At 31.3% G+C, this 24681-nt stretch overlaps 7 protein-coding genes across 9 annotated transcripts; 3 read left to right on the forward strand and 4 right to left on the reverse strand.

Annotated features, from left to right (window-relative positions):
- Positions 1-2019: 2019 nt before the first annotated feature.
- Positions 2020-6806, reverse strand: Pasha (microprocessor complex subunit partner of drosha). 2 transcript variants are annotated; one of them, XM_072904750.1, is made up of 7 exons: positions 6375-6806; positions 4169-4647; positions 3922-4005; positions 3433-3817; positions 3094-3365; positions 2563-2999; positions 2020-2433 (listed from the first exon to the last, which is right to left on the reverse strand). In XM_072904750.1, exons 2-7 carry the CDS (start codon positions 4611-4613, stop codon positions 2101-2103), a joined length of 1956 nt encoding a protein of 651 aa, XP_072760851.1. In that variant the 5' UTR covers positions 4614-4647; positions 6375-6806; the 3' UTR covers positions 2020-2100. The 2 variants fall into 2 exon arrangements, with proteins under 2 accessions (XP_072760851.1, XP_072760859.1); XM_072904758.1 differs by having other exon boundaries at positions 6683-6804.
- Positions 6807-6950: 144 nt separating this feature from the next.
- Positions 6951-11946, reverse strand: LOC140672517 (sterol regulatory element-binding protein 2-like). Its single transcript, XM_072904738.1, has 8 exons — positions 11698-11946; positions 10646-11185; positions 10276-10507; positions 9815-10203; positions 8777-9706; positions 8285-8589; positions 7565-7726; positions 6951-7429 (listed from the first exon to the last, which is right to left on the reverse strand). The coding sequence occupies exons 1-8, from the start codon at positions 11795-11797 to the stop codon at positions 7076-7078; spliced, it is 3012 nt and encodes a 1003-aa protein (XP_072760839.1). The 5' UTR covers positions 11798-11946; the 3' UTR covers positions 6951-7075.
- A 1254-nt stretch (positions 11947-13200) lies between these two features.
- Positions 13201-14517, forward strand: Rpl21 (ribosomal protein L21). Of its 2 annotated transcripts, none has more exons than XM_072887908.1 (2): positions 13201-13308; positions 13990-14517. In XM_072887908.1, the coding sequence occupies exon 2, from the start codon at positions 14004-14006 to the stop codon at positions 14481-14483; it is 480 nt and encodes a 159-aa protein (XP_072744009.1). In that variant the 5' UTR covers positions 13201-13308; positions 13990-14003; the 3' UTR covers positions 14484-14517. The 2 variants fall into 2 exon arrangements, with proteins under 2 accessions (XP_072744009.1, XP_072744021.1); XM_072887920.1 differs by lacking the exon at positions 13201-13308 and adding an exon at positions 13356-13373.
- Positions 14518-14608: 91 nt separating this feature from the next.
- Usp12-46 (Ubiquitin-specific protease 12/46) lies at positions 14609-17832 on the reverse strand. The gene is made up of 8 exons (XM_072887894.1): positions 17454-17832; positions 16846-16926; positions 16510-16726; positions 16348-16428; positions 15973-16268; positions 15752-15889; positions 15367-15510; positions 14609-15276 (listed from the first exon to the last, which is right to left on the reverse strand). Exons 1-8 carry the CDS (start codon positions 17454-17456, stop codon positions 15169-15171), a joined length of 1068 nt encoding a protein of 355 aa, XP_072743995.1. The 5' UTR covers positions 17457-17832; the 3' UTR covers positions 14609-15168.
- A 313-nt stretch (positions 17833-18145) lies between these two features.
- Las (lipoyl synthase, mitochondrial) lies at positions 18146-20837 on the forward strand. The gene is made up of 6 exons (XM_072887881.1): positions 18146-18358; positions 18508-18819; positions 18999-19155; positions 19247-19304; positions 19401-19556; positions 19703-20837. The coding sequence occupies exons 1-6, from the start codon at positions 18296-18298 to the stop codon at positions 20052-20054; spliced, it is 1098 nt and encodes a 365-aa protein (XP_072743982.1). The 5' UTR covers positions 18146-18295; the 3' UTR covers positions 20055-20837.
- Prosalpha6 (Proteasome alpha6 subunit) lies at positions 20720-22797 on the reverse strand. Its single transcript, XM_072887904.1, has 5 exons — positions 22640-22797; positions 21858-22108; positions 21510-21669; positions 21214-21423; positions 20720-21058 (listed from the first exon to the last, which is right to left on the reverse strand). The coding sequence occupies exons 1-5, from the start codon at positions 22640-22642 to the stop codon at positions 20849-20851; spliced, it is 834 nt and encodes a 277-aa protein (XP_072744005.1). The 5' UTR covers positions 22643-22797; the 3' UTR covers positions 20720-20848.
- A 271-nt stretch (positions 22798-23068) lies between these two features.
- Positions 23069-24637, forward strand: LOC140673228 (uncharacterized). The gene is made up of 3 exons (XM_072906032.1): positions 23069-23217; positions 23294-23344; positions 23477-24637. The coding sequence occupies exons 2-3, from the start codon at positions 23318-23320 to the stop codon at positions 24635-24637; spliced, it is 1188 nt and encodes a 395-aa protein (XP_072762133.1). The 5' UTR covers positions 23069-23217; positions 23294-23317.
- Positions 24638-24681: the final 44 nt, after the last annotated feature.

Genomic DNA, 24681 nt, shown 5'->3' on the forward strand with positions numbered 1-24681 from the left:
GATATATAACAAGATGAAAGTTATACAGATTTGGTAATCTTAGACAATTATAGGAGACTTGTCTCGTAATTCGTATTATATTAATTAGCTGTTCTTAAATGCAAAATATAATTGGTATGTTACTTGGACTTGTAACGTCTATCTCAACTTATCAATTTGAATAATTTAGAGTGACGTTTTTAAAAAAAAAATTAAACAAGATCTGAGAACATGTAGAATGAATTATATAATATAAATTATAACAAATAAAATGAATGTGATTCATAGCTATGATAAATGAAACATCCATGATACATTTTATAAAACCGACAGTATTAAAATAAAATTTGATATACTTGGAAGAGATAGATAGCTACTCTAGTTGAAAATATTCTGTTGAAAATATTTTATAATGTAATGGAATCACATGTATATGCATATCAGTATTTTATCCACTTTATATCGGACAGTATACTTTTGAAAGTGTTTTGTGAGTATATCTTTTAAATGTAGATCGAATCTATTTAATTTATTTTAATGCTGCACACACAGTGGAAAGATTCGTTTATATATATGTATATGTAAACATTTTTAAAATTTTTATACTAGTGAAATAGCCAAGGTAGCAACAAATTAAACTTTGTCTAGAATAAAAACATCAGTTTTTAAGAGAGATTAAATAAGATTAAAATATTTGTATAAACATATTTGTTGCTTCAATGACTAAACAAATTTTTATTGACCAATGCAATAATTTAAAATTGTTAAATATCTTTGTACAACAAATATGACATAACAGATAGATTTATTTCTTTTCCCCATACTCAATATAGTATAATAAATCATTTGAAATTCTTAGACATATAAGATCACAAATATAAAACAATAATATAAATGTGACAAGTTACAATGTTGTCCATGATATATTGTAAGTAGGTATTAAAAATCTAGTAAATTGTAAAAAAAAATAAATAGTATCTTTCTGGAAAAGTATTTATTACAATCTAATAATTATAATTATCTGCTCATATAGAATTATATCCTTATATAGTTTGAGATTAAAGTTGACTTAAATGTGCTATATACTTTAATCTTCTCATGTGTAACTCGGATCATTAACATTAAAATACAAATTTATAATGATTTTATTAAGTTTGTATCTACATTTACATTACATGAAAGCAATAATTTTGCATTACAATATATAATTAATATATTTAAATTTATACATATATGAACTTTATGTTATAACAAACAGGAACAAATTACCAAACGATTTCTTTCAAGTACTATATTATTTTAAATGTCATATTTTGATATTTGAAAATGATTTAGTACTTACAATGAAATTTCTATGATCAAAAAATTGGTGCTCACATAAACAGTTATAAGTCATTATAGTCATGTATAAGTTGCATTATACATGAATATAATTACAACAGTGAATTAAACAAATTAATTGAATTATTCACACTTGTAGTTAAATTAAGATGAGATATTGTATGTGTGTTTTTATAAAATCTATTTTCTCTAAATCTAAACTCGATCTCTTCTAAATAGTGTGCTTTGTCCTATATGTTGTTTTCTAAATGAGCATGAATGAAAATCGAAATTATTCGAATCTCTCTATCTAATCTCCAAAACAAATTTATTATCAACATTCTATGCAGCATACTAAGCATTATATATAAATGTCTTAACACACGTTTACTCTGATAAATACATTTTCAGATAAAGACGTTTCTGCAACTATTTATACATTTCTAATAAAAAATGAACATCATAGTTACGTAATATGAACTACATATGATGTTAAACTGATGTTTAACATTGATATGTCAATTTTGATACATATAAACACACATTTAATTTTTCGACAACTTAAAAAATTACTTGAAAAATATATAAAATTATTGTAAAATAATATATAATATATTATTTATGAATATACTGTATATTCATACAAAAATTATAATGGTATATGATTGTAGGCGAACATACACATATGTATAATTATTTCTAAAAAATATTATACACATATCTTACATCTTTTTCATATATAGTATATTTTTTTCTTATTAATATTCTCTGTTCTACACAAATCTCTATAGGACTTATTCTTTATAAATCTACATTATTCAAATTAGCCGCGGATCCTGTTGGTAAATCTGGTGGTACAAACTTACCAATAGGTTGTATCGCTTCGCGTTGTTCAGCTAACTTTCTCATTTCTTGTCTAAGTTTATCTAAAATAGCATGATTCGGTTGATTAACGGCGGCTTTGCCTTGTAAAAGAGTTATTTCTTGTTCCAATTGTTTCTTTTCCTTGAAAGACTTTACACTTCGCGATCCATAAAGACGCAACAAGGAACCCCAAGAGTGAATATGCGGATGTATAAGCTGTAATATTGCTTGTGCCGCTCGCTGTTTACCATCTTTCTTATTACGACAAACCTACAAAATATAAACAAATATTATTACCATATTATAATACATACAATGGTTTTATATATAATACTGTAACATGTACAATTCTTACTATTTAACATTAGTAATTATATTTATGTAAAAATAAAGACTTACGACAGTAGCTTCGTGTTTTCCAACAGTCATTGTAAATTCATTTCGTTGATGTTTCAATGTATTTACTGAATAATTAATATGCATATCTCCTAAACCGTAGTTTCTTTGAAGGCAAGTTATTAAGATAGTGTGCGGTGAGGGTTCTGTGGTTTTCGCACAGAATTCCGCGACACGCGGATCTGTGATAGATATTTCGTCGAAGAACGAGAGATCCGCATCGGAATTTCCTTTAGACGCTTTTATCGTACGACTAGCATTATCTGATCCATTATCTCCATTGTTATCACCGGAAATTTTATCCTTCATTTTAGGAATTAAGATTTCAAGCGTCCTCCGAGCTGCATTGGCCTTTGCTTGTTTTTTACTGCTACCTAATCCGCTTCCGTATTCCATATCATTGATATAAACTACCGCGGAGTACGGTGTCGCAGCGTTTTCTGCAATAAAAATGTATCAGTTCCATCTTAATAATAAATTTTACGAATAAACTTCACAAAAATAATAATTTTGTGCATTATAAAGTAATTATACCTAATTCTTTAAATTTATATGTTGGTTGTTTCTTTAGTGCGTGTTGCACGTATTCGTGAAGAATACAGACATAACTTTTGCCAGATGGATTCATTATCCAATGTTTTGCAGGTCTCTGTCCATTATCATCTCCAGCAGTATTCCCACTGCCAGCTGCACTAGAACTACTCACAGGGAAAGTTATTAATTTTGTACCATCTGGTAAAGTTGGACGCTCAAGCTGCTTACGATGCTTTTTATTCTTTGTAAATTTTCGACGCGCTGACCAAGATCTAAAATAATAGAATTGGTCAATAAAGCAAATTTTCTAATAATATAGCCATCTCATTCGATACTTACTGAAACCTCATTACTTTAATAGATTTAAAACGAAACAAAGACTGGCAATAATTCCTCAATTGCTCGCTATCTAACGAATGAGCCGCGCGATTCTCTTGTATGGTTTCAATTTTTGCGCTGGGAAGACTGCAAGCTTCGGCGTTTGGCACGCGTTCCATCTCCTTCTTTTGCTCCTCTTCTTCTTCTATTAATGCTCTTTTGTATTGAAGACAAGGTATGGCACTTACAGGAACTTCGTGCTTCCTGACGCTTCCCGGACCGAGAAAATACGGTTTTGATAGAGTACAAACTCTGCTTTGCTTATGAAGATATAACGGCATTCCACTATTGTGCGTCACTTGTACCCAACCCTCGGGAAGAACGTCAAAATGATTATGCCCAATTTCTAAAAGAAAAAAAAAAAGAAAAATAACACGAATATGAGATAATTGTATAAAAGTTTAAGAAACTCCATGTAATATGATACACTGTATATATGTATTTACATACCATCCAAAACAAGTTTTTCCTTTTCTTCATAAGGTAAACTATCTTTCTTGTCTTTTCTTTTTCCTTTAAATTCCTCGGGTAGACCTAATACATAATATTTAAAATAAGAAAATAAGAACTTGACAACTTTGTATATATGAAGAAAAGAATAATCTTACTCTCTTTGCTATAAAGAATAATCTGATCTCAAAAATGTAAAGTTAATTATTTCATTTATCAAATTTATACAAACGATTTATTAAAATACCTTCTTCTAGCATTGCTTCAATTTCTTCATCCGGCACATCAGAATCCATACTTTCATCTGTATCTGAGTCACCATCAGAACCGTCATTTTGTTCTGGATGACGATCTAGATCGTCCAGCACATCAAATTGCCGTAAATCATCGGAAGTAGTATTCATATCTATGTTATGTTCTGGAGTTCCCTGATATGAACCATCGTATAAAATGTCTTTATCAGTTACGTTTTCTCCATCCATTGTATCGCTACAATGATTATCATCTGGCATATCAAAAGACATAATATTGTGATCTAATTCTGTTGACTTTGTATACATTTCCCAATCTTGATTCTCACGTTGTGGGCAAGAAATTGTTTCATAATCCAATGTATTTTGATTTTGATTATTTTCATTATCTTTTGATGTTGTAACTTCCATGCTTGTCTCTTCTATAGTAGTCTCTTCCATTGCATATGTATATGGTGCAATGTCTGTTAAAATACTATAAAATGCAAATGAAAAACTCAGATGTTTAGATGATAACTAATGACTACACAAATAACAGTAGAACAGTCCTATCCCACAACCCAACCATTTATTTTCTATTATTTATCTGCCAGACAAAACATCTGATTTATAGAACCTAAATATCTGAGTTCTGTTTATAATAGTATTGACTTTTTCACAATTACATACACACACACAACACACACACACACACACACACACACACACACACACACACACACACACACACACGCACGCACGCACGCACGCACACACACACACACACACACACACACACACACACACACACACACACACACACACATATATATATAAAATTGTAATTATACAATTTATCTAAATTAATAGTAAATATAGCTAATAATAACAAATAATATCCAGTAAACTTAAATCCATTAGATTAATACGTATTAAGCACGTTGTATGGCCACACCACTTCCACCAATGACGCCAAAGTCCAATCAATTTAAAACCATACAAATGGCAATGAAAATTGGACATTTGCATTAATGTTAGCAGTCTGGGGCCTATTACGTATCCGTGAGAGTACATTGTACAAGTAAATTGTTACTTTATCATTAGATTCTCTGGATGGCTGAGAGTTCTATCGCATTATTGGAACTCCAGATCTAGACAAGAACAACATTGAGAGATTGAACCTGTTACTAGCTGGAGTTCTGCGATAGTACTAATTGAAACCTTATACTTGATCTTCAGCTCAGCAGACAACTTGACAAACACACTTGAAAATTATGTTTACTGAATACATATGGAAAATCTCTTATATCAATATATAGGCTTTAAACATGTATGATATATAATATGCAATACTGTTGATCACATATATATGCTATACAAAATGAATATTTTAATATATAGGATGTTTTTTTTATTAACTTTGTTGCACACAATTTTTAGAAAATTATTTAAAAGATCAATATAAACTTTTAAATCAATATGAAATTCTTGAATAAAGAACATTTTTATAATATATAATAAATAAAATTTGAAATAAAGGACTAATTAAATTCTTATACATTCTTAAAGATTTTATTAATTAGGATTTTAGGTCCTTTTAAATTAGAAAACATTTAATACATACAATGACAGTTACAAAGACTTGAAGACTAAACAGAATTGATTTTGTTATTGCATGAATAAATGTTTAGAATTTGCTAAGAAACATTTTAAACATTTACTGAAATTAATTAATTATATAAAATACGACCATTTTTAGATCAAATAAAATTATTGCAAGTGATAATAAAATTTTGTAATTATTGATGCGTTATATATATATATATATATATATATAACCCATCGATAGTTATAAAGCTTAAAATATCACTTGCAATAATTTTATTTTATTTAAAAATGATTGTATTTTATATAATTAATTAATTTAATTATATGTTCATATATATATATATATATATATATATATATATATATATATATATATATATATATATATATATATATATATATATATATACTATATGTTCGTATATATATTCACATTGACTATGTGTTATTATAAACATAATAAACATTATAAAATCAGCATTGTAATTGTGGTCTAAAAACATAACCGTGATCACATTACACTTACACAATCGATTTTAAAAAGAACGACTTTTACATTGCTCACCATATCAACAATTACGAAATATATTAAAAATATTTAAATACACTGCTTACCCACTATTAAACTTTATTTAGTTCCACCTATTATATAGAACTGCATGACCTTCTTAAACATCTATATAATTTATTTTTGCGATTGTAAAGTATTTATTAAATCATGAAAAAATCAAAACACAAGGAGATACACGAACACCCAAAGTCAAGGAAAAAAAGTTTATCAGGTTAGACCATTTGCGAGCTGAGTAGCCAGTTACCACAGTATACAGTATAAATGTCAGAGAGAACTAGAAGCCTTAGAGCTTAGAGGGACCATGCGTTTTCCATAAAACGCTTTTTCTAGATTAGACACTAGCGATACGTACATCCATTTCACGGCCGCCTGGAACTACGTGGTCAAATCCACTTTCGATGATAAAACAGTTATGAACCAACTGGACACTATTCCTATCGGTACGTCAGAATTTGTCAATAGGAGCCATAAAAAAGAAAAAAAATATACTGATATTAAAACGATATATTAGTGAAAAGAGAATGCTAAATTATATAAATATATATACACTATTATATATGGATGGTAAGGCTTCTCATAGTCATTTTCTTTATTATAAGAAAATTATATAAAACAAAAAGGACAATAATAATATTATATTTGTATATTATATATGTAAATAAATTAAAATATTTATACAAATAATATAAATGACATGTAATATTTAATCATATGCAATATATGCGTTTTGTAAAACACTGATGTACTAATTAACAGTAATAGTAGAACTTAACTGTCGCATCAATTTATAACATTCCTGAAGACGTTTCCTGTCTCCTATTCGTTCAAGTGTTTTGGCGGCCTCCGCGAGCATACCAGCGCGTTCTCCTGGCGTAGCTAACAGTAGCGTTGGCAAATGTCTGCATGCCAGACATAACGCAACCGCGTGCTCCCGCTCGCCGTTGTTCTGTTCCTGCGATCGATCCTTGCCGCATATGATCGAGGAACGCGAGTTTCTATGATGCAGACTTCGATCCAGCAAAATTTGAGTCTTAACCGGCGTCGCTCCAGCCATAATGCGTGCTGTAGCTTCATACAGAAATACTCGTGCCAATACAGACTGAAAAATAGATAATATATTCGATATATACTTTAGATAATTGTATACTTGTGTGTATGATAAATTTTATTCTATTATGTCATTGTGTACATTTCATTGATTGAAAACGAATATAGATGATGAATTTACACTTACTGGAATATGTTGACACAATTGTCTCAGGCATGCCAAGTCACGTTGGAATCCTGCAAGAGACATACTCGCGATAGATTTTTCCAACTCTGCATCTTGACTCAAGTCTTGCCACAGTGTTGTACGTATTTCGAGAAGCCAGTCGCAGATCCATAATTGAGTAAGCTGAAAAAGAAAAAGCATAATAGAGATTAGTATGAGACAGAAACCTATTATAAGAGCACATTCACATTACATTCACACATACACACACACATATAAATCACAGGTAAAAAATATTGTATAAAACTATTGTATATGGTGCTGCAACCTACCACAGGAGTTGCACTGCAGGAGTATTGCATAGTTATATTTCATGCAATGCAACTACAATGCACACTTGTAACAGGTAAACGATAGCACAGGTTACATTTGAAAAAGTAGTACCTTTAAACAAAATATAACTATTTTAAATATATCTAATATTCAATCATCAATGATGAAATTCTGGAATTATTCGTAAGCGTTTCTGCACAAAATATATATTGATCTTTTTTAAACAAAAATATGTAATCTTTTATTTATAAATTCTCTTATAAAAAGCATAAGATATATGCAAAGCTTTGCTAATAATTCTGCTATTTAATGCTGTCAGTTTGATATAGACTAATATCACACGTTTAATACTATTGATGAAGCATTTATTCATAATTAAAATCTCTCAGAATTAATTTGATAACTTACCAAGACTTGCTGTGACGATTGCTCCTTACAATGATAATACACCATAGACTGTTCGAGCAGTAGTCCTGCCTGATCAATGAAACGCGTGGAAACCAATTTTGTAGAATGTTTCGCTGCCTGCAGAACATTGAGTACAGCATGTGATAACGGGCTACTGCTGCTATTATCGCTAATTTGGAAATTCCTGTCATAAGGAAATTTACTCTCCACGATATTCCACGCCTTCGAATCTTCCTCTCCTAATCTCCAACTCGCGGTAGCGCAAATTACTGCTCCCCACCATAATCCAATCTCGTCTTCGCACGCTGCAAAAATAATAAAAAGAGAGAATGAGATATATATTGTTTAAAAAAATTTAGTATAATTGTCTTTATCTCTTATCAAATTTTTAATTTAAAAAATATCAACTTTACATATAAATACAGATATAACAAAAATATATATCATTTATATATAAGAATTGTTTTTTTTAAATAGTATTCTTTCTCGTACTTGCTACACTGATTTTGTCAATAGATGGGAAACAGGCATCCACTTCTGCAGAAGCCATGATGATTCGTCCCAATTCAAGTATAGTGGACGCGTGACATTCTCCGACCGTACCGGTCAGTAAACGCAAGCACTGCTCGATCAGATGATTTCTATAGGCGCGGGCTGCGTACGATAGCGGGTCCGCTCGGCTGCTTTGCGATGTGAACTCGCTGTCAAACTGTTTTTTATATCGCCACTTCTGGGACGCCAAGAATTTCGCACCTTCATCAGTCATGATCCACTTTAATTTCGGAGGAACGGCACATGAAGATAGCAAGGTACGTGCCTTGCCTAGATAATATTTGTGTATATACGGGAAGAAGGATTCTTTTAAACACAATGCGGCGTTTACGTATATTTCTGCCAGGAGCGGCTTTGGCATACTGTCGCCAGCGACTTCAGCATAATTGACGGCGCATAAAGCGAGATACAGTGTCGAATCTTTCGTACCCTCGGACATACGAAGGCAGAGCATGTGTTGGTATACAACCGCTATCTCCACAGACATTTCTGCCTGCTGTCGTTCCGATTTCTCCGAGAACCACTTGCCAATCAGCGTGACCCATCTTCCCAGCCATAATTTATGAAGAATTTGCCTGATTATTTGCCACGTCGTCGCGAGATAGATCTCTGTGCGCGATAATGGAAAAGACCGACCAAAGTATTGCAACCATTGATGTAAATCTCGATATGCCTGATTGTACTCATGTTTGGATATATTAAATTCAGCCTGACGTCTCCAACGACGTAGTTCAAGAAAGATCTTACTGTCGGTAGGAAAAACGGGATCACCATATAGTAGCAGTCTACAGAGACCACCCGCCAAAAGTATCAGATTGATGAACCAGAGAATAACATTGCTCCACAGCTGTTTATCTCCTTCTGATTGATCTGGTTATTAAAATGGAAGAAATATCAGTGATAGTGAATTCATTAAAATAAAATAAAATAAAATAATAATAATAATAATATTAATAATAATAATAATCGTTACTGTACCTTGATAATTAAGTATCGTTCGTCCGTCCAATCTCGTGTTTAAATAATCATAATTGAATTTTCCAACATTGTTCATGAGAATACCAAGAGGATTGAATGCTAAGAAAAGCAACATAAATCCGCACAATGTCAATCGAGTATGATCTCTCATGCCTCCAGAAGTTGATACGGAATGAAGATTCTGTAGAACATCCGAATCATCCTTTATCGACGACGGAGAAGGTGGTGACATTGGAGCGGGTGCAGGCGACAGGGATGGCTCGCTCGAATCTGAACGCGGAGGCGTAAGTTCCCCGCACACTAACAGATCGCGAAGATTTTGTCGTTGAGTAGTCATTTTCAGTGACATATTCTCTGCTTTTAACTTTGCGTTTGTGTTTTGCAAATATCTATAATTATAAAGAAAAAATAATTTACAAGTTCATCATCGATATACGTGAGATAAAATTAATTATCCTTTCCTTATGTAGTCGATAGTTTTCCGTAAAATCGCCGACTTATTTAACTTGGCGTCAACGCCAACTATAATGTTCTTCAATTCAATTATCTTATCATTGATCGACGTCCTGTAACGTCGCTCGATAGCATTGTGAGCGCTACGTTTCACTTCTCTCACTCTCGGTACACCCACGTGTGTACCTGTGTTTAGACGATTAATTTGTACCTTGTCAGTGTCCAGCACTACAGGAATTCCTGGAATTAAGCACAATTAAATATATTAATGCATTCTATGAAATTGTATAACTACATATATTTTTCATACCTTTGTATAATAATAATTTAGACAAGATTATAAATATTTTGGAAATAAGCTTATCTACTTTTAGTTACCAGTAGTTAATAATGCTCCATTTGCAGTATTTACAAGAGTATGTATCTGATGTGGAACAGGAGTCGATGTAATGGTCTGTGCACCTTTAGAATACACAAGAGATTCTGATTTTATCAATTTAGCTGGTAAAAGTAGCTGCCGTTGTTGGGCAACTGGAGCCAAAGTTACAACATTTGGTGATTGAACATTAAAGTTCACATTTTGTGGTATCGTATATTGCGAGCTAAACACTGTAGGTGTTGAAGCCACTGATATTCTCTGTGGTCTATTTTGTGGTACTGATGTAATATCTTGCTGCATATAAGCAACAGGTTGATTACTATCTGTCACTGCTTGTTGTGTTACTATAACATTTCTACTTGGTGATTCAAGGATAGCTGGATCTTTGAATTCTTTAAAATCCTTGAACTCATCATTGTTGATATTTAAGAAATCAAATGTATTGGCTTCTGTTATAGGATCTTCCAGTTCAGAAAGTAAAGCCTCATCGCTGAAGAGCTCATTTTTCAATAACTCACTCTCACAATTTGTTAAAAGGTCTGCAATATAAAATAGATAATCTTCATAACTAGACAATATGATAAAATATTAAATATTAACTTGTAAACATTTATTATTAAATGTCAAGTTGTTTTTATTACTTATATTTATCAATCTTTTTAATTTTAACTGTTTATATATATATATAAAATAAAGCAAAAAATATATATAAAATATATATCAATCATGACAATATAAAATGTAAAAAGCTTTTTTTAAAATACTATTCTTAAGTAAATAAGTTTATATAGTGTACAATATGTATAACAAGTTCATAGAAAAAACAACACAAATAATTGTTAATTAAAAATCAATTGTTTTATATCATTGTTATTTTTGTACTGGTGCAATGCAATGACAGATAAAGTACAAATAATGCACGTTGACAGCCGATCAAAATATTTATCGATAAAATAACAAATGTTACAAAACTTTTTGCGTGAGTTTTTTATATCTCTGAGATCTAAATAAATAATGTTCACTAAGAAAGCACATTGTTGACGAGACCTACCATCGATGCCAGTGACTTCATTCAAATTGAAGCTGTCATTCGATTGGAAATTGGAGAAATCATTGTCTTGAGCCGGCGCCCATCCGCCTGGATCTGCCATTGTACCCTACGTCGTCAAATTTTTAAATATTTCGTCTCACATCGGATAAATTCAAGAGAACGATAGAGTTAGTTCGTGCAAGTGCAACACCGATATGTCAAACGCAATAGCTAAAAAATTACAAACGATCGTATGATCATCATGCAGCCAATCCGGGCATCGCTGCAGATCGGACGATGTTGCGTCATCACATGCGATACTAAACTCGCAAAATCGACGCCGCCGGTGTTTTTTTTTTTTTTTTTTTTTTTTTACAGAACTTGAAAAGGCAAGAATTCATTCAATTTTTCGATATATTATATTAAAAAAACGGCAATAATGTTATTCATTTTTCCAGGGCTGTTTGTCGGCCTTGTCTGATTGAGTGAAAAAAGTGAAGAAAATAAATTCTAACTGCCCTTACTATATGTGCACTGGTTCAGAGTTTGTCTTTCTTCTACTAATGTAAAGGTCATTTTACATTAGTTGCATCGCAGCATCGCGTCATGTGATCCAATCAGCGTCAAGCTAGCTTGATGCTGATTGGATAGCACGACGCTTATGACGTTTGCGACACTGAGATGCGATTAATGTAGAATGACCTTAAAGGAAAAAAGATGGCCTCTAAACCTAGTGCACATAGCTGCGCTGACTGCTTCATAAACGAAGGCATCTACAGTCAGTGAACTTTATCCTATGCTAGAAGGGCTAGTCTAGAGACTCTTATTAGAGGGTCTCTAGGCTAGTTCATGTTTGAAAATGTAAAGAGCGAGAAAGAAAAAACTACCATCTCCCTCTTTTTCTAATCTTGTACTATCCGAACTAAAGGTCGGTATTTATAGTCCGATCTTATATTTAAGATCCCGTTCAACCAATGAAATGGCCGCATAACATCATTATTGGTTGGACGAGATCTTAAAGGGCCGTCTACAATAGGTGTTGTAAACCGTAAAAAATTAACCAATGATATTCGATAGTCTTCTTTAAAGTCAACTGTGATTGGTTAATTTCTTCCCTTAAAAATTTCTTTTCCTTAAAGCCCGTATCAGACTACGCATTAAAAATTGAGATTAAAGATTGAAATTTGACCAATTAAGACTTAGCAATTTTAGTTCCCTTTGTTCTGATTAGTCAAATTCTAATCTTTAATCTTCAATCTTCAATTATCAATGCGCAGTCTGATACAGGCTTTAGGCGATCTTAAATAAACTTGGACTATGAATATCGGCCATGTCTTGTCTAGTCTTTGAAGAAGCAAGAAAAAGCGATAAACACAGACTTGTGAATACGATTAATATTGATTACGATCTTATTTCAATTAAATAATTATTTCTATTAAAAGAAATAATGCTTAAATAATTGTTTATTAATATTTCTAAATGTATGACAATTTTTGTTCAAATACGACAATTTTTGGCGCCATTTGCAATAAGCGCCCTCTCGGAAACTGAGAACTGAAAACTGGGAACGCTGGTCACTGGTATTTCTAAAATCTTTTCTTTCGTGGCGACGTCAGAACGTGAATTTTCTACGTAAGTTTTTGTCAATATTTCGAGATTCTTTAAGATTCGGACGAAATAAAAGTTCTTTTCTCACTGTATGTCGAAAATAAGTATATATTTTCATTCACTGATATATGACAGCTTCATCAATTTAGCTCAAAAATGCAAAATGTTAAATTTCATTTGATTGATTTTACACACGCGCCACGTGCATATTTTGCGTTATATGTTACATATTGCGTGCAGAGATTCTTTGAATAACGACGAAAAATTTCTTTAAGGCTCTATAATGTTATATATTCCAAACTTGTAATATAATATTACGTTCGCTTGATTCGTCCGAGAAGTTTTAGAACTTTTGTAGGTTAAGTTCGTGATACATGATAGAAGTAGAGCGAGACTGTATAAAAATATAGGCAGATTATTTGTTTAAATTTGACATAGAAATTCCTTTGAGAAGAAAGATCATCTATTTTAATTTTAGTTTCTAACCATAAATATATTAATTTTTGTTTGATATTAAATGAAAAATTAACATTTTATCTAATTACATTTTTCAAACTTAATAGAAGATCCATATTTTTATAATGAAAAATCTTTCAAATTTTTTATCTTATTTATAATTCACTGTCTATATAAGATATACTTCCTCAGGCTAATATATAAATATACTGTAAATCTTTAACAGTTCTATACAATTTTTTGTTACAGATTGACGCCTTGCCATGACTAACTCAAAGGGTTACAGACGTGGCACAAGGGACTTGTTCTCCCGCAAGTTCCGCAAACATGGGACTATTCCTCTATCGACATATATGAAAACTTACAAAGTTGGCGATATTGTTGATATTAAGGGAAATGGCGCTGTACAAAAGGGTATGCCATATAAAGTCTATCACGGCAAGACCGGTCGCGTGTTCAACGTGACAGCGCACGCCTTAGGAGTCATCGTAAACAAAAGGGTGCGTGGACGTATTATCGCCAAGAGGATTAATGTTCGCATTGAGCATTTAAGCCATTCAAAGTGCAGGGATGACTTCCTTAAGCGAGTCAAGGAGAATGAGAGACTCAGGAAGGAAGCGAAGGAGAAAAATATTCGTGTTCAGCTTAAACGACAGCCGGCTGCACCGTCTAAAGCACATATTGTATCGGGACGTGAAGCGCCTATCTTACTCGCGCCTGTTCCATATGAATTTATTGCTTAAAATATTAAATAAACTAAAATTTTCAAAATAAAAATGTAAAGTATTATTCTTTTATTACCATTATAAAATATTATTGCTCAAAAAGAATCTAAATAATTAATGCTCTGTTTTAAAAAAATATATATCACATATGAACTATTAATATGTTGTTTACAAATCTTGCCTATTTCAATTTTTAACATATCGTTACATATAATACACGACAAATGAATAAAATGCATGTTCTCATAACAATATTTTTATTCTCAGTCATATTTTCTTTACATTTGTATAGAATCTGATAGTGCTTCCAACGTTTCTCTCTATATCACTGGACACATAAGTTATTGTTATAATGTAAATTATTCATTCTCTTCCAAAGACGGACTAGCTTTCGGACATACATTATAAATAAATATATAAAGTATAACATATAAACTGCTTTCAATTTTTCTTAAATAATCGGTACAATTTATACAAACCAAAAATTTTCTATGTATAAAATTTAGATGAATTATGAAATTTTGTTACGTTTCTGTCTATATTTATAGTCTATGAGCCAAATCATAATCAAACATATGTATCATTCTCATAAATAAGCTAACATACCATTAGAACATTCAGATTCACCATGCACTTTGTTAAAATACGAAAATTAACATAGCAGGAGTGTGCTTAAATTCATAATTGCTATTTATATTAAACTTTAACTACAATCACGCGATTGATAGAACAGAATATAACCAGTTTCAGAGCTCTTTTGGATATCTGACGTAAGTCCATAAAAATCTTCTATAGTTGATGCATCAATTTTCTGCAAATATAAAGGTGTCTAGTTTTTTTGTTCTAAACATTTCAATTATGTCTATATTATATAAGACTTTTAAATAAAAATTAAACTTACATCGACCATATCATCGTCAAAGAGCAACCAGAATCCATGGCTTTTAACTATAGAAATGTAATGCCCTCGATTAGGCCCACTTCCACAATGTATCACAACTGCCACCAAATCATACAAACGATCTGGATTTACAGCATCATCACTCTGTAATTAAAATAATTACAATTACATATTATTAAAAAAATAATTATATATAATTGTTTTTAAGAGGAATATCTAAGAATTTTTTGTACTTAAAAATAATAATGCTTTGTGAATATTATGTTACACACATATATGTACACATATTTACTGATCATATATATTACTAAACATGTATACAATAATCATATATATTACTAAGATTTGGATTTTAAAGTATTTTTTAAAGCAAAAGAAAACTTACAGTATTGAAAAGTCTGAGTTCCAATGGAAAAACTACCCTGTGAGATACTTTTATGTGACGATTATACTGTTCCACATATTTAAATCTCTTTAGATGCAATGCTAAGATCATAGGTAGTTTCTTGACTCTCATTCGTTTCTGTAATCAAAACAATCATGTTATTCAAATGAATAATTTGTCCAAAAAACGATAATAAATCGAATACTATATGGTTAATATACCTGAGCTTCCTGATAACTACTGCAGTGATCACATTTGAATTTGTTGTCGCTACACAGGGTCTCTGTATTGGAGAAACATCGGAGGCAGTGCGTGATCGAAGTATTTTGATCTACATCAACTTGTAAATCAAAGAAGTCCTCGTCTTTGCTAGAAACAGTCTCACAGTTAAGGCAGCGTGTTTCCGAGGTCAATATTCCTTGGAATATCTCGTGAACCCATGTAGGTTCCGGTGGCGATCCAACAGCATCTCCTGCCCCACACTTTCCTCCGGCCGGCTTGTTCTGAGTTCTCTCCGCTAATACACAAAATGATTTGAATTGTAAGTAAGATCCACTATAAATGCCATTAAAAACAAAAATTTTAAATATATTTACCTAGAATAATTTCATTTATATGATTTATGAGAAAGTTTAAAAACTCGTGTGCATCTTGTTGCATGTAATTATCAAATTCCTCTGAAAAAAGATATTAGAGTTATGACATTTATATTTACAAAACATAAATTTTTCTTTTTTGTGATAATGCTGTACACTGACCTTTCTCTTTTCTCAATCTGGCAATAAACTTTTTTGGAGCTATAGAACCTACTTTTTTCTTTTGTGTTGCAATACTGTAAAACAGGTCTGCTAGGCATGTTAATAGTGTCTCTTTAGTTCTCTTATTTCTAGCTTTGTATTCTAAAACTTTTTCTCTAAACGGCCGACAAAAATATAAAGCTTGCAACACTGAGTTACTGTAACAAGTGTTACCAAACTGCAAGAACATATTTTTATTATTTTAAATAGAGCTTATAATATAAATTAAACAGACTTATAATGTTTTTAATTTGTAAATTATATGTATAGTTTTATCAGCTAAAATGTTACACTTACATTGACTAAACCAAAATAATGTTCATTGGGTGGAAACTGATCAGAGCCAATATCTCTTTCTAATTGTGATATGTTTGCACCCTATAAAAATAATGTATTATTTATTATTTTTAACACACACATAATGTTTATTATTAAATTTATACATATATAAATAAATGTATATATATATATATATATATATATATATATATATATAAAATGAAAAAATAAACAATTTTGTGAAATGTGACAATATATGAAATTATGATATATATCAATATAAAATGCTCATTGAAGAAAATCTTGCAAAAATAATTATGATAAGAAAATGTAAACATTAACACAATTCGCTCGTAATTTCTCGATGTATCTCTATTTTATGTCAAGGCATATAAAATAATATATATGTTTTTATGGTATGCACATTAATCGTGACATCAGTTCCAGAAAAGTGCATGATTGCAGGAATGTGCATACACAAGTATAAAAACCAATTGTAAGATTAAAGTTATCGGATAGATTCGTATATCTCTTTCAAGCATCATTTTTCAAAGCTCCATGTATATGTGTGTGTGTGTGTGTGTCTATGTGTGCGTGCGTGTATGCGTGTGTGATAAAGTACTTACCATTTTATGATACAATAACTCGAGCGTGACACTGACAAGCACTTAGCACGGATTTGAGCAACAGCATAAACTCCATCGTACATCGACGGATGCAGGATCTTTTCTTCAAGCTAGAGCATTTCCACGCGGACGAGAGGTATCTGTCGATTTTCTGATTCCACGTGTTCGGCCGCGCCGAAAAAAAAACGTCGTCGCGCGATAATTTCGAGAATTCGACGGTGCAAGATCCAGCTGATCGTGCGAAGTTCGCACCCCGCGCTCTCCTTCTCGCGACACGACGAATTAGCCGAAACGGACTTAATCCCGTCGTCGCACCTCTCTACGCGAACTTTCAGCAGTCAAAACGCACCATCCTCACCTGCCCCCACCCGCTGACAGATGGGTCACGGAGTTTTCGACTGAGCTAGATACACCTGTATATTCATCGTTTATTAAATTGAAGGTTGCGTTCGAAAATCTAGTCGTCATATTTAATTGACCAATCAGAAGCAAAGCTTTGTCCTAATTGCTCGATTCAATATTATTGTATTCCGACGAGTGGATTCTTGAACGCACTTCTGAAAGCAGGAGATCTGTTTCTTTTAACTGAACTGTCTGCACTAGTTCAGAGTCTATCTTTCTTCTTCCAATGAGGAGGGAAAAGGATAAACTTAGAATTAGTACAGCTGGTTCTGCTAAAAAGAACAGGTCTTATCTAACCTTTTCTCTAGGGTTATCAAGGTTAAGTTAAATGGATTAGGTCGTGACCGTTGTATCAAAACACATGTATTATTATCGAATGATTTTAATTATTTAAATTTGAGCTGTGACAAATTAGTTTAAAATTTACGACAAAGACGAAAATGTTACGAATATTCAGCATCACGAATCCAAAGTGTCCTGTCAGCTGTCATTTTCATCTGACGGTGCATTTTAATTTTATTTATAAATATAAATAAATTTATGAAAGATTTTAAGAGCTAATATTTCTACAATTCTTAAACATTTTATTATTCATCGCAATATAGAATTATGTAAGAGCTTGCGTCTAATATATGAAAATGTCTTGTTACAGTGTGCGCGAGCCTCGACTGAAAATAATAAAGTATTTTCAAAAAAACTGGAAGATGGCCCACAATTCGAGGACTTCCTAAAAGATACTGTTAAAGAATATGATGGAAAGTTAAAATTGAAAAAGGGCGAATCAGGACGACTAAGACTACCACCATGGCTAAAAACAGAAATACCTATAGGCAAAAATTACAGCAAGATAAAGGAACAATTAAGGCAATTACGGTTGAGCACAGTCTGCGAGGAAGCCAGATGTCCAAACATTGGAGAATGTTGGGGCGGAGGTGCTCATGGTACAGCAACTGCTACTATCATGGTTTGTGTGATAAATGTTTAACTTATAGTTGAAAAGTGTCACGGAAATTTGAATTATTCCAAAATAATGATATACATATATATATTTAATTTAATTCCAATATAAATAGAATCAAATAAATTTTAAATTTGTATGAAGAAATCTCATTAAAAATAAAATAGCAATGGTTGATTATTTAGTTAATGGGAGACACGTGCACTCGTGGCTGTCGTTTCTGTTCTGTTAAAACTGCACGAATACCACCACCATTAGATGCAGATGAACCGATCAATACCGCTAATGCAATAGCGGATTGGGGTGTGGACTATGTGGTTCTAACATCAGTGGATCGTGATGGTTAGTTGGTTATATAAACCATTTTTTAAATTGTATATTTAAATTTATCATTATATAGGTCACATTCATGTATGCATATCAATTATTTCAGATTTAAAAGATGGTGGAGCCAGTCATATTGCATCTACTGTTAAGGAAATAAAAAAGAGGTAATTTACCAGTCCTTTCTTTATATTTGTTTATATGAAATATAAAAAGTAGCTTGTACTTAGATATATTGTAAAGATTTATTCATTTCTTTACAGAAGCAATATTCTAGTCGAGTGTCTGGTGCCAGATTTTAGAGGGGACGAAAATTGTGTTGCTACAATTGTAAATTCCAAACTAGATGTTTTTGCTCATAATATCGAAACTGTGGAACGTTTAACTCCCTTCGTTCGAGATAGACGAGCTCAATATAGGTATATTCACTACAATTTAGCATTACATATAATATAATAATTTAGTATACATAATATTGTTATACATATAATGTATAGGCTCATACATGTGTTTACACACATTCATTAATTTATATAAAAGAAAAAAAATTATTTACTATATACAGGCAATCACTGGCCGTATTAAAAGCAGCTAAAAAATTCAATCCAGACTTAATCACAAAATCATCAATAATGTTGGGCCTCAGTGAGACTGATGAGGAAGTCAAACAAACTATGCAGGATCTAAGAGAGGCTGGTGTAGATGCTCTAACATTAGGACAATACATGCAACCCACTAAAAGACATTTAAAAGTCATCGAATATGTAACACCCGAGAAATTTAAAGCATGGGAAAGTACAGGGAATCAACTAGGTTTCTTGTATACCGCTAGTGGTCCGTTAGTACGATCATCATATAAAGCTGGAGAATATTTCTTGACAAATATACTGAAACAACGGAAAAAGCAATCAGATTGAGGATCATGCTGCATAGTCAAGATAGTTATGTAAAAAAAAAGTATAATTTTATATATATAAAATCTTTTTTTATAATACTCAATTGTGTAACATTCTACTAAATATGTGCATATGGCTGGATTGTTTTGGATTATTTTGGACATTGGATTGTTATATATATATAATCTAAAAAATAATTTTTTTCTCCCATATAATTTTCTAAAGAATTTCAAATATATTGATATTAATTTATATCACCAGTAATGAAAATTATACAATGATTTATTTATGTGACCAAACTGGCAGTTTGGTCGCATAAATAAATCATTGTATAATTTCAGATATGATCGATTGTATGTATAGACTCATGTATATAGTACCAAACTTATAAAATTAAATATTTACCATTAATTAATTGTAAATATGCGCTAAATTAATTTATTTATTATTTCAATCATTTATTATATTTATACTGTAAATATTAACTGCATATTAACTGTGAATGTTATTAGGAATTGAAGACAACTTGCATGTACATACATACAAACGGATACGATACTGTAGCGACTTGTCGCTACGCATATTTGTTAGGATGTTAATTCAGGACAAAATTCACAACTACATTGTGAAAATCATTTCTTAATTTAGTCATGAATAGATCTAAAGAAAGTTATTATATAAACAGATTGATAATAAATATTTTATCAAGTTAATGATTACAAAACAGATATTTAGGCATAAAATGCACTTTAATGTTTATGTATAAATTGTATAGAATAAATGTCATATATTGTTTTATTTTAATTTTTATTTTATTAATCTGTATCCATGGCTATGGCTACTTGAGGATCTTGCGGGCCTTCGTCGGCAGGCGGATCTTGCGGAGGTTTATCATCCGAAGCAACTTGCTCTGTAGGTCTTCCACGTTTCTCATCTCCTTCAATTTGGGACAAATAAGTGGCTGTCGAGGGTTCGTCGAGAATCGTGAAATCATACTCTTTTCCTACTATCCCAATTGATACATTCTAAAACATAATTAATAATAAATAAGACTTGACATATTAAAAAAAATAATAATTTAATATTGGCAAGATATAAGTTGCTCATCATAGATTATTTATAATTGCAAGTTTTGTGATATATTAAAAGAATTACATTAGAGATTAGGCGAGAAATTTACCTTTACTGACAGATCAACTTCATTAGGTAAAGTATCACGTAACGCTCTAAGACCATGCTTTACCAAGTCATCAAGATCACAAGATAAAAATTCATTCAGATGTTTTTCCAAGTACGTTCTCGCACTTTGAGAACGAGATCCTATAGCCATTGCTTTACAATCGAAGTAATTCGCTGATGGACATGTCTGATATATATGCGGACCTTGATCCTTTTAAGGATAATTATCATTAGAGAAGCATAAAATTTGACATGCAATAAACTGTGCGATTAATCTAATTTTCAATAAATTCTCACATCGTATCCTGCCACAAGTAAACCGACACCGTACGGGCGTCTGTCGTATCTCTGCGTGCATGTCTGCATTTTATTTCCCAGGGACGTGATCAAACGGCTTATAGGTAATGTATCGTCATGGGCGTACTTATAGTTCAAGCATTCAGTTCGCATATAACGACTATAAATAATGACAATTTGTTATTGTACATTGGTAAAATAAATAAAATAAATAAAAAAAATATAAATATATATACAAAACACAAAAGTATCAAAAGAATAAATCTTTTTCTATTATATGCCTCAAACAACATATAATAAAAATAATTGATAAGAACTAGAGTAAGCAAACTAATAACTAAATAGTACCTCAATATTCTTGCATCAGCAGTTAAACCCGAAATACTGATCCCCATATGCTTGTCTATCGGTATGATCTTTTTCTGATGAGCCGACAGTTCTGATGATGCTCTTTTCAATGCAATAAGAACGGCATGTGTTTTATTTTTAAGACCTACAGTGGCTGATCCCAGTTTTACAGCTTCCATGGCATATTCCACTTGATGTAGACGTCCTTGCGGACTCCATACTGTTACATCGCTATCATACTGATTGCGGAACTAAAAAATACATTTACAGTCAATAGATTTGTAGATTTTATTTGTATAATTTCACAAGCTAATTGAACATTATATTATAACTGCGTTGCAGAATTCATGGACTACTACGGTATATTATCATTTTTGTTGTTCATCAAATGTCAAATAAGGATGATGACATATTGGCAGTAATTTTCAAACACAGCCTATATTTTTACTTTCTTTTACTTTAAGAATGTTTATTATATTTTATATTTGTATAATCTATTGCTTGATTTAGCTTCTCTTGTCAACTTTTTAATATCAATGAAATAAAAATGTACACGTATACTTTCATTTTTTGATTATTAAAATAAAAATTACAGAAAAAAAAGTTACATGTCTATAATCGTTATTATTTTGTATTTATTCTATTTCTATTGACATAAACTCATACATAACCACATAAAGTACGAAATTTTGAGATTTACAATTATGACTTATATGTTTTCCTTCCAACATAATTAAATAAATATGAAATCCATTAAAAATGGAAATCAATTAAATACTTACCATTTTTACAAGCAGTTCCTCTTAATCGCGAGGATAAAAAATGAGCAATAAGTATATATTAGTTGCAAAGTAATTCCACAATCCAATTCCAGAATACTCGCGGCTTGTCTTTCGTAAATCAACAGTCATCCACCGTAAAGGTTGATATTACACATCAGTCTATCGATTCATGTCCATGAAGAACGGCAACGTAAAAGCTGGTTTGCAATAAAAAAATAACACTACGTTACAGGGAAATCATCCAATGTGATTGGTTCTTACCTTTAGAATAAAGACAGTATTATATTGTGTCCACGTCGTCAATTGGCCGATTCAACAAAGAACCTTCTGATTGGCTGGTCCAATAAAAAACCCCAAGCCCAGATCGCTGTGAGTGGCTATGAATTGTCAATCGTAATTTGATCAAATAGAATGCTCCCATATGAAAAATTAGAATCTTTAGTTCAAGGTTCACAGCAGAGATCGACGAAAATTTTCATGTTTTTTCTGTCGATTCTTTGAAAACAATATTCGAAATATTTTTTTGAGGTTGTAATTGAAAGTGTGATGCTGAAGAGAGAAGAGATAGATAGATATCTGTAAGAAGAAGGGGAAAAAATTACTATTTATTTATATATTTGCTTCTAAATGACCATTAATTGATTTTTGCTGTAGAGAAATTTGTTTTCTTAACTCAAAATGACAAAGGCTGAAATAAATAACGAGGTAAGATATATATATATATATATATATATATATATATATATATATATATATATATATATATAATTTGAAAGCTTACAGTCTGTTTACAATTATTGTTACAAAGATTAATTCATTCTTGTAATTCATTTTCAGATTATTCTGATGCGAAATACAGTTCGTCAAGCACGAGTTTGTATAGTGAATAAGCTTATCAAACAAGCTAAACTCTTACGGAATAGACATGGAAGTGAAACGCACCAGGAAAAATATAAAAAGAAAGCTGATAAGCTTATTGCTGAAGTTTACGCACTAAAAGGAATTAAAGATGATGATATTTCCAAGTTTGGTATCTTAAATGAAAAAGATTTGACTACAATATTACAAGATGAGTCTTTAAGTCATAGCGATCATGTAATAGCAAGGGTTGTACATTATAAAACTTTGTACAGAAGATTAATGCAATTTAAGGAGAAATTCCCAGACTGTAAAAAATATTTAATAGAAGGGAAAAAAAGAGCCAAGTTAAAGAATAAGGTTACCACAAATACTAAAAAGTCTTTAAAAACAAATCCTCAGCCTCAGAATGAAATTTCAGAGGAGTACAAATTTAATTCTCATGAAAACATTGAACACTCTGAACATAAATCTAAAAATGAAGAAACATGCAACACTGAATCACTCGAAGGAATGAATAATTTGAGTGAATGTAAGAAATTGAATGAAAATAGTGCATCATTGAAAAAAGAAAAAATATCAAAATTAAAAGATGATACATCGGAGGACACAGTTATACATAAACAACCAAGTACAATAAAATCATGTAATATTACAAAAGAAGCTACTGTTAAGAGATTTACCGAACTCTTAGAGGAGCAAGAATCTAACCAAAATGTGGAGATGTCTGTTCCTGATACCACAACTGAACAAGCAAAAATATTGGATGATTTTTTCATTACGGGTAACAATCAAGATTCTCAGACAAATAGTCTTAGTGTCTCAACATCATATATAAAATCTCATAAACCTAACGCACAAGTCAAAACATTTCAGTCAAGTAACAGCGTTAAAAAGCAAAACATAAAGTACAAAGATGATACAAATTTCTATAAAAGATATCAGGGTAAACAATCTTCTGTTAAGCGATTAAATAATAGAGCATCTAAAATTAATATAAAAAAGAGTAATAATTCAAATGACGCCAAAAACAAAAAAGAAGATACTGATTTGCATCCCTCTTGGTTGGCTAAAAGAAAAGAACAGAAAATCATGAGTCAAGAATTTCAAGGAAAAAAGATTGTATTTGCCGATGATTAGATTAACATCTGTAATAAAAAATTGATAATAGTAACAGTTCTTTA

Source organism: Anoplolepis gracilipes, chromosome 1, assembly GCF_047496725.1.
Source record: "Anoplolepis gracilipes chromosome 1, ASM4749672v1, whole genome shotgun sequence".
In the NCBI taxonomy this organism is placed as follows: domain Eukaryota; kingdom Metazoa; phylum Arthropoda; class Insecta; order Hymenoptera; family Formicidae; genus Anoplolepis; species Anoplolepis gracilipes.

Bases quoted from the DNA above. Each gene is read 5' to 3' on its own strand.
- Pasha (XM_072904750.1), bottom strand. From the start codon at position 4,613: ATGGAAGAGACTACTATAGAAGAGACAAGCATGGAAGTTACAACATCA. The intron at 4,006-4,168 runs GTATTTTAATAA...ATTATGTATTAG, and splicing joins TGAAGCAATGCTAGAAGAAG to GTCTACCCGAGGAATTTAAA. The intron at 3,000-3,093 runs GTATAATTACTT...TTTTTATTGCAG, and splicing joins ATATAAATTTAAAGAATTAG to AAAACGCTGCGACACCGTAC.
- LOC140672517 (XM_072904738.1), bottom strand. From the start codon at position 11,797: ATGGCAGATCCAGGCGGATGGGCGCCGGCTCAAGACAATGATTTCTCC. The intron at 10,204-10,275 runs GAAAGGATAATT...TTATAATTATAG, and splicing joins AAAACTATCGACTACATAAG to ATATTTGCAAAACACAAACG. The intron at 7,727-8,284 runs GTAAGTTATCAA...TTTCTTTTTCAG, and splicing joins AATCGTCACAGCAAGTCTTG to CTTACTCAATTATGGATCTG.
- Rpl21 (XM_072887908.1), top strand. From the start codon at position 14,004: ATGACTAACTCAAAGGGTTACAGACGTGGCACAAGGGACTTGTTCTCC.
- Usp12-46 (XM_072887894.1), bottom strand. The intron at 16,269-16,347 runs GTAAATATATTT...TTTGTGTATTAG, and splicing joins TATAAATGAAATTATTCTAG to CGGAGAGAACTCAGAACAAG. The intron at 15,277-15,366 runs GTAAGTTTAATT...TTATATTTGCAG, and splicing joins TTGACGATGATATGGTCGAT to AAAATTGATGCATCAACTAT.
- Las (XM_072887881.1), top strand. From the start codon at position 18,296: ATGTTACGAATATTCAGCATCACGAATCCAAAGTGTCCTGTCAGCTGT. The intron at 18,359-18,507 runs GTGCATTTTAAT...GTCTTGTTACAG, and splicing joins GCTGTCATTTTCATCTGACG to TGTGCGCGAGCCTCGACTGA. The intron at 19,156-19,246 runs GTTAGTTGGTTA...CAATTATTTCAG, and splicing joins AACATCAGTGGATCGTGATG to ATTTAAAAGATGGTGGAGCC.
- Prosalpha6 (XM_072887904.1), bottom strand. The intron at 21,670-21,857 runs GTACTATTTAGT...CATTATTTATAG, and splicing joins GCTGATGCAAGAATATTGAG to TCGTTATATGCGAACTGAAT. The intron at 21,059-21,213 runs GTAAATTTCTCG...ATTATGTTTTAG, and splicing joins AAGTTGATCTGTCAGTAAAG to AATGTATCAATTGGGATAGT.
- LOC140673228 (XM_072906032.1), top strand. From the start codon at position 23,318: ATGACAAAGGCTGAAATAAATAACGAG. The intron at 23,345-23,476 runs GTAAGATATATA...ATTCATTTTCAG, and splicing joins AGGCTGAAATAAATAACGAG to ATTATTCTGATGCGAAATAC.